At 34.7% G+C, this 17,972-nt stretch overlaps 1 protein-coding gene and 1 non-coding gene across 2 annotated transcripts in view; one reads left to right on the plus strand and one right to left on the minus strand.

Annotated features, from left to right (window-relative positions):
* LOC150100757 (rho GTPase-activating protein 100F-like) overlaps positions 1-17,972 on the plus strand; it is a 136,205-nt gene that overhangs the window by 109,098 nt on the left and 9,135 nt on the right. The window contains exon 8 of the mRNA XM_090401884.1: positions 9,818-9,978. Coding sequence (XP_090258010.1) covers positions 9,818-9,978 — 161 coding nt within the window. The remainder of the gene's footprint in view (positions 1-9,817; positions 9,979-17,972) is intronic.
* On the minus strand, positions 16,803-16,893 carry TRNAI-UAU (transfer RNA isoleucine (anticodon UAU)). The gene is given in 2 exon segments: positions 16,803-16,838; positions 16,856-16,893. It is a non-coding gene; the product is annotated as a tRNA-Ile (tRNA).

A 17,972-nucleotide genomic window follows, 5' to 3' on the forward strand; every position in this document is an offset into this window, starting at 1 on the left:
AACTATTGCTGGTAGTTATGTCGAAAGCTAGATGAACAGAAGAAAGGCAGACTGGTAGATTTTTTCTAAGCCTTTTTACTTTTCTAAGTGGTTTTTGAATTAATCAAGCATTGGCACCTTTTAAAAAAATAATAAATCCGGGTTTGTGTGCAGTCGATCGCAGACATGCCAAAACGTTGGGATAGAAAGTATTACCATTTTCTCTTTCAGGGAATTAAAGTGCAGTAGAGGATTCATTTTAGACGCATGAAATTACATCATGTTGTACTATATCCCTTTTTAATCGAAAACACACCGAATATTCTTTTTCACATATTTATTTACAACACTGCTATTTAATGTGAATAAAGGTAGCAAGAAAATTAATATACCAGCAATTGTAATTCAATTTTAATTTTCGCAAAGTGGCACTATTACCTTTTAATATGGTCGATCGATTCTTTTAATTATCATAATCCGACCAAATGATTTTTTTTTCTCAGTTGTCACCTCTTGACGGAGTGGTCTCATCCCTAGATGAGTATTGACTACATCAATATGAACATATAGCTCTAACGTGCTGTAATGTTCACCTCGTTGTTTTCATGTAAATTTCAAGGACTGTAGGTCTACTACAACTTAATTCAGTTTTAATGAATAGCACTGCGTACAAGTTTACTACAACAACAGTATTAGTAACCTGCATGCTAATTAACAGCGGAATTTATTTTCTATCCAATACTTTAATTTATCTGGTGCTTTTGTAGCTCTGTGAAAATGACGTTTGCCTCCAATGCGCTAGGCATCCCGAAGAAAGACCATTATATACGACCACCACTGTTCTGCTTACAGTGCACTTCCTCTATTTTTGTCCGTGTAAGTTAGAAACTGTTTTCTATTAATCAATGACATGCGTTTAAAGTGACTTTTTCGACTTTGGTTTAGTTGCTCATTGGTGAACAAATGACAGCTGCTTGATTTTGATCATTGTCTCCAGTGACAGTTGCATAGTATCTCATATGCACAGTTGACCTTTTCTAAGTTGTCTAATGTTCTTCGATCTGTTTATCTGTTTTACAGAGGGAAAAACACTTCAACTTCTCTGAGATTGGCTAGCGTAAGTTGAGCTGAAAAGCCCTTCATGAAGGTTCCATGCGTCCTAGGCGGATTTCTACTTTTTTTATTAACCAAAAGAATTGGATGTTCTTCTAAATGCACTAATGCACTTCTTAATGTCAAGTTTACAGAATAGTTGTAGGCCTGTTATGTAGCAGGTTGAGTGATATCTGTTCACCTAAAGTGAACTAATTTTGGGGAACGTTTCGTAATCATACGACTAAACTGATTACGACAATTCCGTGAGGATTCAGGCCAAAATTAGCTATTTAAAAATAAATCTCGTTTTATTCATCAAGTGGAACAGAACTCTTTTAATTCTAAAGAACTTTTGGAAATTGCCGCCATCTCGTGGCCTTAAATCCTAACACTCGCATTATTGTCTGAATAGTGTGATTCATATAGTCGATTTTTCTGAGATGGAGGCAAAATATCCTATTCTGCGCGCCAATGGTTGACTCGCTGGATTAGAATCGAACCTACAAGGTTTATTCTTATGGTGGCCTAGCGTTATGATACCAAAACCGTTGCCACATGATCACACAGGCATAACAACAGAAAGCTCCAAAGGACATTTTGTTTTCCACCCAAGAAAAAATAAGTATATAAAAATTATAAAAATCAGGAATTACAATTGCTACTTGCTTGAATGTAAGATTTTCTTTAGATGGGTGTCAACGAAGCGGTGGAATCATCAGTCTGATATTGGAAGCCTAACATGGATTGAAAAAAATAGTTCAATGTTTGATATTTATAGCAGGATTCCAGATTATGAAATCCTTAGCCTACCCATGGGTACGATTCATTTAAAAAGGTTATCTCATCTAACATAAAATCTAAATTAAGTACTGCGTTTGGTCCATGCTATCTTCTTGAAGATTCTGTAAATCAACCTCTCATGTAGTCAGTAAGTTAATATATATTTCATATACATTTGGTACATAATTAATTATTTTATTCACATCATTTTGTTACTTTAGATTGTCGTAGCAGTATCTCATAGTTTTTCTAAATTTATGCCATCCGAATTTTATGCGTAGTCAGCCAAATAGTAGAACGTATTTTAAATGTTTATTAAAGAATGTTTTCAGACTTTTATGCGGTTTTCATCGTGCTTTAAACAAATGTTTCTAGTTTTGTCACTGTTTTTAAAGTGATTGGGCCTCGTTTCCAAGACATGTCGTCCTGGAGAAAGATCATTTTGCTGCCTTCCACTTGTGATTAATTAGAATTGCGCTTTCACCCCTGAAGGACACCTAAAATGTCAACACTGCCAGGAGCTGAACATATAACGAGCACAATAAGAGTCGTTGACAGTTTTAAGAGGGGAGTTATGTGCAAAAACTCAGTTGGCTTTAGAAAATTGAAAGGGTCATTGAAATATGTCTCTTTAGTAGCTAATAGCAAAGTTGTAACTATCAATCAAAATTGATCCGTAAGTAGGTACAATAAAATGAAGACTTTGCTCGGAATTTAAAAAAAAATTAATCAATTTTAAAATATGTCATTACTAGATCCTATTAAAATTCATTTTTTCCCGAATATTTTTTGACTATTGTAGAGTTTCAAAAAATTTGTTTTTCCAGATTCTTTTTCTTTTTTTTCCCCTTACTTTCAATCTTGACAATGAATAACTTAAGCAAGAAGGTTGGATATTTATATAATTATACGGTGTAAGTGAACAGAGATGACTGTAAAACCCTCAAGGCTTGGTGTGCATCTCCGGTTCAATGTTCGTGATGTTAAATTTATGGCTGTGGTGGAGTACTTTTCCTCAGATCTCATATCAGGTCTGGTATCTTGCACACTACCACCTAAGGGAAAGAAAGATATATTGAAAAATGTCGCAAAAGTTATCTGCAGTTCGTATATTGACAGTAAAAATCATAAGACAGATGATATCTTCTTGCAAGGAAACCTCAGGTAAGAAGTTAAAGATAACTTTTGTAATATTCTTCAGTTATTAATGGATTCAAAAACATGAGACCGTTCCATGAGAAAGAATAAAAATCGAAATGTTTTTATTCTAAATTTTAGGAGCAATGATATGCTGTAAATTCAAATCGGCTTGCTACAGCACTTGGTATTATTTTTAGAAAATAAATTTATTTCAACTCAGCCAGGATTACGTAATACAGGAGGGTTAGTTAGTCATTGTATACGAGTGGTATAATAGTCCGAACCGGAAGTAGTCCTAAAGGTGATCTGACTGGTTACCTAGATCACTTATTTATTGTTCCTAATTCGAGTTGTTGATTTTTTTAGAGGGAACCTCAAAACACATTCGGAAAAACGACTTGACGTTTGCATTTCGGTTGGAAAGGTTTGGTTGGGTTGCTTGGAATTATGCCAGCATGTCTGGTTTGGCTACGAAGGCAATTAAGAAAAAACGAACACGTATAAATTAGAATTGTAATATTTGAAACGAACTTAAATCTAGTTTACTGAAAAACGGTGAAATACAAACAACGATCCCTAAAATCTTATAGTGATTGTGGCACTTATGGTAAATCTATCCGAGGATTGGTTTAATGGTTTAAAATAAAAATAAAAAAAAAAGAAAATGATTTGTGGACGTTTATAGAAACTACATAATTTATCAGGCATTTACGTGAAAATTCAGTCACACAAAACCTTTGTTTGATCAAATGAAGAACTGTAATCGCCTATTAATGGTTATTTCATTTACATTTTCCTTTATAATGACTTAAAAAAATAATAAATAAATAAAAAATTCTTCATGCTATTTAATTCGCTAGAAACCTAGCTATAAAGCTAATTTTATTAATTTTCATGTGAATATTTCTTTTTAATAAAGTGTTATGTAGGATATTGAACTGCATTATTATATCTGTTTTTTTTTGTTTTGTTTTGTTTTTTCCCCTAATAAAAAGTTGTCCTTAAAGTTTCAAAAGTCTTTCACTGGTCGCTTAAAATACTGAAAAGATTATAAAAGATTGTTCCTCATATATACGTCGTTATGAGTTAATTTGAGTTCCGTCTCTTTGCTAATGTTAGAAGCAACTTAAAATGAATCATGTTATTTGTTTCATTTCATATTAGTAATGTAAAGTGTAAGAGAAATAGTTTTTAGAGAATAAATTAATAAGAGAAGAGAACGGACAGAAAACAATTTCGAGTATTAACACTCAACGCACTAAAGGAGATTTATTAAGAAAAATAAAAAGAAAAAGTGTATATTTTCAATTGTAAAAGCCTTCACTGTCTAACGTTCTAACTTCTTGTTTTCTTTAACTTTTATCCATAACTAAAAATGCATTTAAATTTCCATTCATGTGATCTTTTTTTCCCCTCGCCATCGAGCTGCTTAATTTGTTGGTAAGTAGGGCAAACGTGTTTTGTATGCTAATGGTTTCATGATTTAAGCTGTAAAATACTCAGATACAACCGAAGTTGAAAAAAAAAAAAAAAAAAAAAAAAAAAACCTCTTACTTTTTTGTTTATATTCGTCGGACTATCCAAGTGCGATCGGGCGACTGGTTTTTCCATTTTCATATTTCTTTTGTGAATTATATCTAAAGAAAATAATCGTCTTCTTAAGAATTTGGTCAGGATCCAAATGTGGGTTGGAATGTTTGGAATTATAAAAAAGAGGCTGCTAAAAATCATAAGAGTGGGTAGAATATTTTAATGTGTGTGTGTGTGTGTGTGTGTGTGTGTGTGTGTGTGTGTGTGTGTGTGTGTGTGTTTTAGAGTGAGAATGAGAACATGTTGAAACACCTCTTTAATGCAGCCATTGCTTATCATTTGGAGAACAGAAAATTCTATCTTATACAAAATTTCATTCCTTACTTCAATGTGATAGAGAACATAAAAGGTTGAAGCAGCCATGTAAGAAAGTAGCAATCATTGGTTACGACTAAAGCTTTCTTAGTTTCCCCGTTTCTATAGCGGTGTTTGTATGTTTCCAGTGAGTAGCTCTATTAATTAGGGAAGCATTCACCTTACTCTCTGAAAGATGCGATATTATATAGAAGAGATAGTTAACTTAAAAAAAACAGTTTTTTTTTTGTTTTTTTTTTGCATTCAAGAAAGGTGAAAGATTCTAGCACTGATTCAGTTGATATTAAATCGGAATTAAAAGCTATAGGATAAAAATATATACAGCAATTTTAAAAAAAGTTTTGTTGAACGTATATATGCATAGCAACTGCCTACATTGTCAAGTTTAGGAATTTGACAACAAAAAGATTGGTTCTGAATTCAAATAGGGTACATACACATTGTGAATGATCTCGCTTCATGTGGAGCCGTTTTTTCTTTTCGATGGTATTCAATCATTTTGACTGATTCTCGGCACGACATCACGTTCATGGAAGCAAAATGTATTGCATTATAATGAAAAAAATAATAACAAAATAAAATAAAATAAACTATCATTTAATTCTTACTACTAGAATACAATGCCATGAAACTACAAAAGTTATTTATAAAATTTTAAACGTTTCGCGAAAAAATATTTTATTTAATGATCATTTCAAATTATTAAGTATGAAAATAAACAGATATCGAAGAATATAAAGACCCGGATTCAAATCTCATGGGCGAGACGCCATTTTCAAACGGAGGTCAAAGATGAGTTAGCAGGTCTCAGGGTAGAGGCGGAGAAGTTTTTATCCTTCAAACAAAACATACCAACTGGCCGGTTAATATATGCAATTATAAAAATTTATTGAGTACAATTCACAGCGAGCTAACTAAATCTACGAATCCAGTCCATGAATCGACAACGAACTATGAATCATCATTTTTATTCGATCAGTGCTTTTGTGTGTGTGTGTGTGTGTGTGTGTGTGTGTGTGTGTGTGTGTGTGTGTGTGTGTGTGTGTGTGTGTGTGTGTGTGTGTGTGTGTGTGTGTGTGTGTGTGTGTGTGTGTGTGTGTGTGCGTGCGCGCGCTAACCTTTCCATCCTATTAACAGTTAGAAAAAAACGGGGAAAGCGTAAAGGGGAAAATTAATTTTTGATGAAATATAAGGAAATAAATCTGAAATGACTAGGAAGGCAACTTTGGGAGTAAACACATTTTACCTTATAATAAAAAGCCTGAAATCCGAATTAAGCGTATAAATCATTCATAAATCTATTATCATTTCTTCCTAAAATAGATATCGTGAACTCTCCGTGATTTCAGAACAGGCACGACATTTCTGAAACTGCTACCAGTTAGACTCTCGAAAAGATACATTTGCAACAGAATGCCTTCATTTTCGGGATTACTTAGCTAGCAATCTTTTAGTCAGTAGCTATAATACTAGTACTACTTTACATCTGACCTTGTGCAACTTATTCTGAGAAAAAAAAAAGCGTTCAGTCTATCTATATTTAGTTCAAAATCTGACGTAAAACAGCATGAATGTTTTATGTATGGGGACTGGATACCAGATGAAAAGCATAAAAAAACTACTTTCCTCGTAGAAATTAACTAAAAGATATTTTAGCGAAACTGTAGTTATTCAGCGATTAAAGTCTTTCAACTTTTGCAATCGAAAAGATTTATTGATATTGAATTACGACGAAGTCATCACGACTTTTGCGAGTCAATTTCCCGTTCTCTGAACTCACGTGACATTGTTTAGTCTCGTATTTTAACTTCAGGTCTGAAATCGAGCAGTTAAGTATCTTCTATGCTTTTAGATATAAAATTTTGAAACTTGGAAACAATAAATTGCACTGAAAATTACATCTAAATAACATAAATGTTACATTCGTAAATCTTATTTAAAAATACATCGCTTATTAAAAAGTATAACGTTTCAGTATTAGTATTTCTTAATATTACCAAATAGAAATATCTAAATTTAAATTCGATAGGTGGGAAGACTATCGAATGCTTTGTGAGGATAAACCGAAGACCAATTTTTGTGGATTAAAAAAATTGATTGACTTGACTATCGACTAATTATAATATTTAGTTTCTTATGAATAATTTACTAGCTGAACTATTTAAATATAATTTATTTAATATATCTAATAATAAGCATTTGTTATTTCAACCATTAAAAATAGGAATAAATCCTGTATGGATTAAACTGTCAATGAACGTTAAAAATATATTGTTTCGAAATGACCAACTAAACTGCGCACAATCCTTGAGCCAATCGCTCATTTTGATCTAGCTTAATGTTTCCAGCTAGGATAACTAGGTCATGTGCTACTATCCATATTGTTTACTCCAAATACAAACATTTGGCACTGTTACACCAGAATGCCGACATATTCAACGAAGATTAATGATCGGACCTTTAATCGGACAGTTAGGACGAAAGTGCTATGTGTTTACGTATTTAAACAGCGTACTTACTGCTAATAATTTTCACCACTACATTTCTCACTTCGTTGATTCAACACATGCTTTAGATTCGTAAGCGCCCAATTATTACATGTATCTGAATGATGAGTTTCCTGAAAGCCAACCATTACTTGAGATATTCTGTAATAATAATTAATTATATTCAAATCATTGCACATAATTCATCGTCTGATCAAGTTTAAAAGTATAAGTAATATTAATTATTACAATCCATGATTCAATACGTCTTCCAGGATTTTTCTTTCACCAGCTAACAGTTCTATTGGAATGCACCAGAGGATTAAATATTATCATTTTTATAAAATATTTTGATTAAATAAATTTAGAACTAATTTAATTACTAAAAATGTGTCTCAGCACTCTAAAAATCAAATCTGGACAAAATCTGAACTGTATTCATCTTTTCCTCTTCGATGATTACATGTTTATAAATCGTAAATGGTAAGACTTGATTTAGAAGGTTTGAAAAAATCAGTGAGGTTCTCTTGAGGGTTTTTTGTGATAATTACGATTGCGACTATCCAAGTTTCGTCTTACAGGCAAATCGGTCATGAGAACACACAATTTACAGCACTATATACTAGTGGTGGTGGACGGTAGATGGCGCTGTGTGTTGATGGTAGCATTGTCGTGCAGATGGAGGATTAAGTAAGGGACACTGTGAGATGTAGTGCCCTCTCACGATGAGTCCTTGCATTCCTTGGAGGTGTTACGCAAAAATAGTAATAAATATTCAGTGTGGCTGCATTTTTACTATATTGACGGATCTCAAAATAATAAAACAAATTAATGAAACGAACATAATAAAATGTGCCTGTATACGATCGTAGTAGAATTTCATTGAAAGCAGCGGCAGTGACCCATAGAGATGCGTATCTATTTGAAGCATTATCAGGAAGCGTATGACTTTTCCATTTATTAAAAAACCCTTTAACTTTTATTAAAATCCGCATTTTTTTCATATCTTTACGTGCTATGCTGGAGGTTTCATCCTGCTATCTGATGAAACATTCGAAATGAAGTTATTGGATCTGTTCCACTTGAAATAGCATAGTTTGCATATTTGCTTGTCACCATCTTTTTCATTGCTGCGAAGATATTATTAATATCAAGCATAAACGTCTTCTCTAAAATATGAGATAGCAATAAAACTGGAAATAGTAGGGCTCCAAGTATTGACATCACCTATTTACTATGCTTGTTATAGTGGTGCCTTCGTAGAGTATGTCTTCATAGACAATCAGATTTTTCAATCTTGAGAGATGGCGCTGCGAGTAGATGATGTATAGTAGCGATGTGTATTGATGGAGTGCCGAGTATTGTAGAAGCTGGATTGTGTTAAGAGGCGTGCCCTCCTGCGATGAGTTCTTACACACTTATAAGGTGTTACGTAATAATAATTCTGAAATCATAAAGTTCAATTTAAAAGATAATTACTGTTCGACCACAGATGCGAGACAACTCGACACTTCTGTGCATGGCCGAAGAAGGAGAATCCATTCCGATGATAGGGTAATCAATACATCTTGTGGGATGAGTTATTTATTAATACACATCGGAAAATTAGCTTTTCTTTTATGAACATTGTAGGTTTTAAAGTGGTAACTATTTTGCTTGTATAATAGATGGAAAATTTTACGTATAAAGCACGTGATTTCGCATGTTGGTGACGAATATATACATCGCCTTATTCATTTCTTCCCTTCAACACGAATTGACAATCTTTTTATGACAATCTCATCCATGTTACGTTTTAAACCAATAGCATATCACAGTACCGTGGGTGGGCTAAGGTTCGATAATTTGGGAACCCTGCTCTAGAAACCACACATGTAGTTTGTTCAAACCATTTCAGTCCCCTCCTTCCACAATAAGAAGGATGGCGGACTCATACCATGCAATAAAAATCACCTTTCGTGTAAAATGAAATATTAAACTTAGAAAACTTATTTAAATTGTTTAAACTGTTATAAATCAACACCTTTTAAATATGATGCCAAATTCAGATCGAGCTACTATTAGTTAAGATCGCAATTACACGTGTTCATTGGGGGAGAAAAAATTGCACGTCTCGTGTTCGAATAAATTTTTGCTGTATATTTCAACGAAAAACTAAAAACTTTTTTATTTTTGGCCGAGCATGTCGGAAATAATCAAGAGACGTGTTATGTGAAGGACATCTATTAGTGATCCAATATCAAAGATTCAGCCCGCCCTAAAAGAGTCTTGTTAGGACCTTGAACTACACTCAATCAAATTTGGTTATATTTTCTTCGCTTTTTATCAATTTTAACACCGTTTTATCAATCAAAACGCTTAAATGGTTTAATTATCATAGACCAGTTAAATAATTTGATCATTCTGACTATATTTTGGTATGTTTCTGACAGGTGTTCTGAAGGACTACCTCAGAGAACTTCCAGAGCCTTTGTTCACAAAAGGGTTATTCGATATGCTGGTTGATGGGCTCAGCGTTTGCTTACCTGACGATCCAGAGGGAAACGCCAAACTAATGTTCAGCATTTTAGAATGTCTCCCCAAGATTAATCGGGTGAGTATACGAAACTCCTTTAAATATAATGTGAATTGGTGATTTAAAGAAACGCATCAGTTTGTTTTCAGTCAAACGAAAAGATTCGTTTGAACTGGAAAGCAAAAAAAAAAAAAATTAAAAAAAAAATCAGCTAACGCCTTTTTATTCCCGTATACGGGGAGTAGGCGAGGCCATTTAGCCCTATCTAACTTTTGGAGACTGAGTGGGCAGTTCAATCTCCACTGGTACCAATCAGAGATGGATGGCCCAAAGCTATCACTAATTAAGCGGTACTCAGTGAAGAGAGACGGCTCGAATGTGCCGCCATCTCGTGGTCCCTAACCCTAACACAATATATTTAATGTCTGAAATAATGTGGGTTCTACGGTCGATTTTCTTGAGTTTACAGGACGAAAAACCCGAGTTTCCGGGAGGAAAAACCTGCTTACCCGTGCCAGAGATCGACTAACTCGGGAACCGGTCGAAAAAAGGCTTAGAAAAATTTCCTCTAGTCGCAGACTAGACTCGAAACCAAGTCTTCCTTCGTGCGGCCAAGCGCCGTGGTTGGCAAACGCCACATTTATTGAGCTACACAGGCTCAAAAAAAAAAAAATAAAATAAAATAAATATATATATATATATATATAAATTAAACATGTTGTTATAAGCTTGAAGTCCTTTCCTATTTTGACTTTTTTTTGTGCACTGGAAAAGAATTAGTTTTCATTATTCTTGCACATCTCAGTCATGAACTCACCTTTAGTTTGGGTCATAAATGAAATGTCACAATCGTTGAGTTTTCCATGTTAGAGGGAAAGTCTTTGAACTTAGTCAATGTGATTTGTATTACGAGGGATAGCACACAATAGCAGCGCTATATTTCCAGAGCTAGAATGCCTTCTCACAAATTGCATGCATCTTTTTTGAATGATCATTGTGCAAGTTTTAACTGGCTTAATCACCTGATCGAAGACGAGTTCTTTACATGCTATAAAAGCCATTTAATTCGCAATTACAATTACAATAATGATGGTTTAATGACTATCTGAGGGAGAGAGATAGAAATGACAATGCACTAAAATAGTTCTCTGATGAAATAACCTGTATTGTAGTCCAGTATTAGGACTAAATTAAGTCAATAATTCTAAATGGGTGTTACTGTTATCATATAGCTAAAAGTGATAGGACCTTATAACTGATAAAATCAGTTCTACTGTTCAGGCGTCAGCTATTAAATTCGTTTTGTATCTGTCTATTCGTCTACATAAAACAGGCTAAAGAATGGATAAACCGATTTTGATAAAATTTAATACAAAGGGACACTTTCCGAAAATAATGCCTCGATTACAACAGAGTACGCAAAAAAATGTCTTAATGAAATAAAACAAAAAGATAGTTTTACATCTCTACTTATTTTCATACACTATTTAAACAATCTCTGTCACTATAAATACATTTTCTCGACTGCGTAATAACTTTTCCAAAGCCTCGTATCAAATTTCCTCAGCTTGATTAAAACTATTTTCTCACCGATGGAGCTAAGTTAAGGCTGCGATGAGGTTGTTCTAGAACTTCGTTCTCTTTAACAGCTATCAAAGAGATCAAATTTAAAGTTGTGGGACCGCCTCTACCCACACCCTATTTTTTTTTTTTTTTTTTGCTTCATCGAACTTATTTCCTAAACTGAAAATACACGTTAAGAGAAGACGAACAGTTCAAAGTTCCGAAAACAACCCGAAGATCTGCGACAGCTTTGAAAAATTTGTCACAGAGTGGAGCGATGAATTGAAAAGAGAAAATGTGTTGAGTGAATATGAAAAAAGAGAAGACTTCCAACCATCTTTAGATTTTATTTCGCTGACACATCTCTTTTGGGTAGGCAGAGAAGAAAGGTGGTAGGGAACTATCACAAAGTAGGCAATTCTTTTGGAAAGACTGTCGCATTTCTACCTTTTGTTGACACATTTTCTACGATTTCATTTTCACAAAAATTTTCGCGAACGTAAATCGTAACTTACCTCAAACGTTGCATTATGAGTTATAAAGTAAAATTCATACATAAATAATCCTTCGGCGTTAACAAATTTTCAGAGATTTTTATAATAATAATTTTTGCAATAATAAGTCTAATTTCGTAATTAATTCTAAGATAAACCATTAAGCTGACGTATCAGTTTAATACATATGTCATAAGCAGTCGTTTTAATTATCTTTTGTAATTAGCATTTTGAAATGGGGAAAAAAAAATTACTGTGGAGAAGTATCATCAACTGATGTGCGAATTCGCTGACAAAAGAAACCATAGGTCCTCGTTCGGATGAACAGCGCAATTTTTGAGGAAACAGCACTAAATTAGAAAACAAAATCTTACACCAGGTTAGGCGTCACGTAATACACATTTATGAATTTAAATATAAACGATACCGTAAGGCCTCGCCTATTCGAAGCGTATAGCGGGAAATGGTGAAATAATAGCAGAATGTTGCAATTTTGGAATGGTTCCTGCTTGTATTTGTAGAAATTTGGTAAACAGTTTTATAAATGGTCTGTTCTGAGCACACCCACGTGCAACTAAACAGAGCGTTACAAATTCTATGTATTATAAGAGAATATGCATACAATATGTTCCAGTCAGCAGGCTGTAGATTCGTGGAGGTCATGGATGTTTGTGAATGTCTTCAGGTGGTAGATGAATTTCATCTTCTGATGTGAGACCACTGTCTGCTCGTAGAAGGCCTGAAGTGGCTTGAAAAAGTTCACAACAAACACTTTTTTGTTCTACTATAACTCAATTTTTTTTAGTCAGAGCAGTTTTCGAATTATTTAACTGTAGCCCACCAACTGTACTAATACTAATTTATTATAGGTAAATTAGTATTAGTAGAATCTTTCGTGGGATTCACACACACATACACGCACAATTATTATTATTATTATTATTATTATTATTATTATTATTATTATTATTATTATTATTATCCTATTCACAGAGCTGTTTTTTTTGTTTGTTTGTTTTCGTTCTTATGCTAACACACATTAACAAAGACCAATTTGAATTGCCACCTGGTGTAAAAAAATAAAACAATAATAACAAAAATACGTGTGGTTTATTGATGCGGCAATACCAGGCGATGGTAGAATAGAATAAAAAGTGCATGAAAATCTGGCCAAGTATAAGGATCCGGAAATTGAAATTCAACGCCTTTGGAGCAAGAAAACAACAGCAATTCCATCTCAACTCCAGAAAACGGCATTTTAGTGACATCTCACAATTTATGACAATATTTAGTCGATTCCTAGGCCTTTGAATAAAGTCTGAATTAGATTAATTTATCAGTTAAAATTTCATTGTGCTGTTTCATGTTTCTCTTTTTGACTGTGAACTCTGTTAATTGAATATAAATAAAACGAATGACAATACTATTAGTATGGGGTTTCCTCCTGTATCTTTGGGGGTTGATCTCTCCTAATGAGGGATTAAGTAAATATATTTTTATGACTGTAGATCCGTGTGTGTTCACAGAGCCGGTTTGCTCCTTATGATCTATGATGTGAGGGCGTCAAACGGGAATCGAACCTAGGTCTTTCTGACCAAAGGGCTTCGTCTATACGGACTGAGATACGGAGGTTTAATAATAAATAATATAGTTAAACTATTATATTATAACTAATATAATATTGTAACTATATTAGTTATAATATTGTAACAAAATGCAAGAGTGCATTTTGTTACATATTATTAAAATTATTATGATTAGGACAATGTAATATTATAATTAATATTAAAACTAATAGTAATCCTAACGAAAACAACAACAACAATAATAAATGTCGAAAAAGAAACATTTTCATTGAACACATGATTGTTTCTTTTCTCTTTGAAAGATTATTATTATTATTATTATTATTATTATTATTATTATTATTATTATTATTATTACGGGCGACTCCACGGAGTCCTTAGACTCATCGAGGGAGGCCTTAAACATCATGTCCACACAACTATACGACATTCTCGCAGTATCTATCATACCTTGCCTTGAACTCACTCACTGTCATAGCACCCACAACAGACTCTGGCAGCTTATTCCACTCATTTACCACTTAAAAAGTAAAGACCCCAGCTCTAACACCCTTGCTAACCACACTCTTGCCCAGCTTCCATAGGTGTCCCATAGTTCTCCCACCACCAGTCCTGATCTCAAAAATATCCTCTGAATTAATCCTATAGAAACCCTTTAGCAATTTGAATGTCTCAATCATATCTCCCCTTTTCCGCCTATCAACTACTTTCTGCAACCCACAAATCTTCAACCTGTTCTCATAAGGTTCATTCCATAGACCTGCTATCATCTTGGTCACTCGCCTCTGGATCCTCTCCACCTACTTCGCATCAAGAAGAAACCTAGGTGACCAAATCTGAGCACAGTAATCGAATGAGGTCTTATCAAGGCTCGGTACGGAGGTTAAAGTAACTTGCTTGTCTCTGCTCGTCAAAGTATTTTTCAACAACCAAGTGAGTTGATGAGCTGATTTAGCCACTTTTGCAATGTTCCCCCTAAACTTGATCTCCCTATCCACCAACACTCCGAAGTTCCTGGCCTCATCAATCTCCTGGAGTATAGTTACACCCAAAATGCATAACCTTACATTTTGTCACATTAAATTGACATCCATTCTCTTTAGCCCAGAATTCCAATCTATCCAAATCGTCCTGCAAGATTTGGACATCTTCTGCATTCACTATCGCCCTACCCAACTTTGCATCATCAGCGAACAAATGAACTGTTCCTCTTAGATCATTCCCTATATCGTTAATGAACAAATTAAACAGCAGTGGTCCAAGAACAGAACCCTGCGGCACACCACTAGTCACAGGCCGTCTTTTGGACTCTACTCCTGAATAAACTACTCTTTGATATCTCTCTATCAACCACCCACCTATCCATCTGACCAACCCTATATCCATTCCCATATGCTGTAGTTTACGGATTAGAATTCCATGTGGTATCCTGTCAAATGCCTTAGCCAGGTCCAGCAGTATCACTGTAAACCCATTACCCTTATCCAGTTCAGCCGTCGCTGTGTTATAAAACTTGAGCAAGTTATTGAAGCATGATCTACCCTTCATAAAGCCATGCTGTCCCCCGTACAGTATCTCATTTTCATCAATCCATTCCTGTATTTTTCTCTTGAACTACTTTCTCAAAGACCTTGACAACGACTCCTGATATGCTGATCGGTCGGTAATTTGCAACCGTAGTCTTGGATCCTCCTTTATGCAGTGAAACTATTTTCCCCTCTTTCCACACCTTCGGGACTAAACCAGACCCGAGACTCAGATTAAACAATATGGTAAAGGGCACTGATAATTCTTTAGCCGCTTCACGTAAGACGCGTGCAGGTATACCATCCAATCCCACAAATGTATTCACATTAAGGTTCTGTAATAGACTATTCACCTCCACTTCATTCATCACAATTCCCGTATAAACTAATGGTTCCTTCATTTTTTCAATGTCACCACCTGGATGATATACTCTTGCAAAGTGCTCGCTCAGTAATTCTCTTTAGCTTGCATAGCTAGTTTCCTTTCATAAACCGCTTTTGCTTTTTTTACCACACTCGTTACCCCTCTGGCCTGCGCTTTATAACGTTCATGTGCCTGCAGGTCACCTTTCTCTTTAAATTCCCTCCACAGTTGTTTCTTTTTTGCAGCTCAAGCTTAATGGTGTTATTCATCCATTTAACCCCTACTTGGTTTACTATTCGGACCCTAGGTATACAATCAGCCCCTGTAAATGCTCCTTGACCACTTCCCATGCTCTATCGACATCCAGCCCTTGCAGTTTTACATGCCATGGGACTGAACCAAGCAATCTCCTAAGGGTCATACTTGCCAACACGGTAATTCCACATATACCCTGTCTTAATCGAAAATTCCACACCTTTAGCCTCCCAGGTCAAGACCTTATGATCACTCTCACCAATAGGTGGCAACTAATAGTCATATTCATTACAAATTCTCAGATGCTATTACCAGGTCAAGCACTCTCAAACCCCTAGTATTTTCAATTACATGCTGTCTCAGATAGTTATCTCTTATTAATTGAATAAAATCCAGTTCCTTCTTCACATGTGTCCTCTCCTCCTTCCAATCAATGTTACCATAGTTGAAATCCCCCGTAATAATTACCCTCCTTCTACTCATTGCTTCTATTTGCTTATGCATACTATCTCCACCATCTATTCCATCACCTGGCCTATAGCAGCACCCAACTGTTTATTTTGTTCTTCCAGTTTCAATCTCACACCAAATAGCCTCAAATGAGCTCTTTTCACTATCCTGCAATAAAACTTCAATTCTCCTTGGCTGCAGTTCATCAGCTATCATCAATAACCCTCCTCCCCCCATTTTATTCTCTCTGTCCCTCCTAAACACACTATAACCTACACATTCTATCCCACTAACTATATCATCTTCCGTCAGCCTTGTTTCACTAATGCCAATAACCTGTAGCCAGGAAGAGCCAATCAAGGCCAACAATTCTTCCTTGTTGTTCCTAATAGTCCTGGCATTAGTCTACATGAAATGCAGAGGTCCCTTTGTCCCACCCCTATCTTGATGCATTATCTAACTATCCCATTCCGATTTCTTATCATTAGTACTGGCTCGGGTACATTATATGCATTCTTACACTCAACTGTCTCACTGATGTCTGCATATCCACCCCCCCCCCCTGCTTGGTAGTTCTAGATTCCCTGGTTCTGCACATCCATTTACACTTTATTCAGCAACACTTTTTCCAGCCTCCGCACACCAAATCCATAAAAAATGTTACTTCCCCAGGTGAGGTTCGAACTCACAACCTCGGCATTACTCAAAGTACTGTCTTATAAGTACCGCGCGCTAACCAGTTGCGCCACTGGGGAATTTTATTTAATCTTCGGCAGTTTTTTAAATACCTCGTACCTACGCATTTGTAAGGACCACGGACATGTGTTATTTGATCAGGAAAAAACACAAACAAAACAAAACAAAAAAAAACAGGTTCAATACTGGTCGTAATGCGAGGACTCTTTATATGGATTTTTACAGTTGAAAGTGAGTTAGCTGATCTTATACAGAGGTCTCTCTCCCGCAGAACAGGCAAACAATCAAGAGAACACACACCACTCAATTACCAGAAAGAAATACTGTATAGAAGGTATAGTTAGTACAAAAAGTAGATAGTGTAGTGTGGTGTATTGTAGTGTAGCAGACAGATTTCGTCCTGTAAGATTGGCCTCCCATAATGAGTCCAAGGAATCTGTGTAGGTGTCGTAAGGCTATTCATAATAAAATTTTACCTCAAAAATCTTCTTTTTTTTCTAAGGAAAAAAAATAAACGAAAAGAAATTCCTTGGATATTCGAGAACTGACACCTTTTCGAATTAAATAACGGTCATTTGTTTGCAATAAACACGAAAAAACTTGTGATTTTGACAGCATCTACGTGTTTATACACGTATTCACCCTGTAATATATAAACAAAAATCACCAATAATAACCATTTGTTAATTATGCTGTGGTAATTTCAACTATCTTTAAATGCTGAAAGTGCTGCTGTTTTCTTATTCTGAATTTGAACTCTTACACTGCAAAATATATATATATATATATATAGTTAATCATTGTCGTTAATCATTGCAATAATTACAAATAGCAATATATATATATTGCTATTTGTAATTATTGCAATGATTAACGACAGCAGAAATCCAACCACTTTTTATTATTAAACTTTAGCAGGTTTTTGAAAATTAAACATTTCATTCTATGTTTGCAAAAAGTGCTTGAATTATTTACGAGTAACGTTATTAAAAGTAGAGCAATATTAATTATTAAAGTATGCGATATAATGCTCAATCACATGAAAATTGACGTAGGGTCTAATCATAGCAGGACAGCTGCAAAATTTTGGAATGATTTATTAAAATATTGATCTCATTTCACGAAATATTTAAGAGCT

This window comes from Typopeltis vanoorti, chromosome 12, assembly GCF_054136105.1.
Source record: "Typopeltis vanoorti isolate ZY-2024b chromosome 12, IOZ_Tvanoo_1.0, whole genome shotgun sequence".
Lineage (NCBI taxonomy): Eukaryota > Metazoa > Arthropoda > Arachnida > Uropygi > Thelyphonidae > Typopeltis > Typopeltis vanoorti.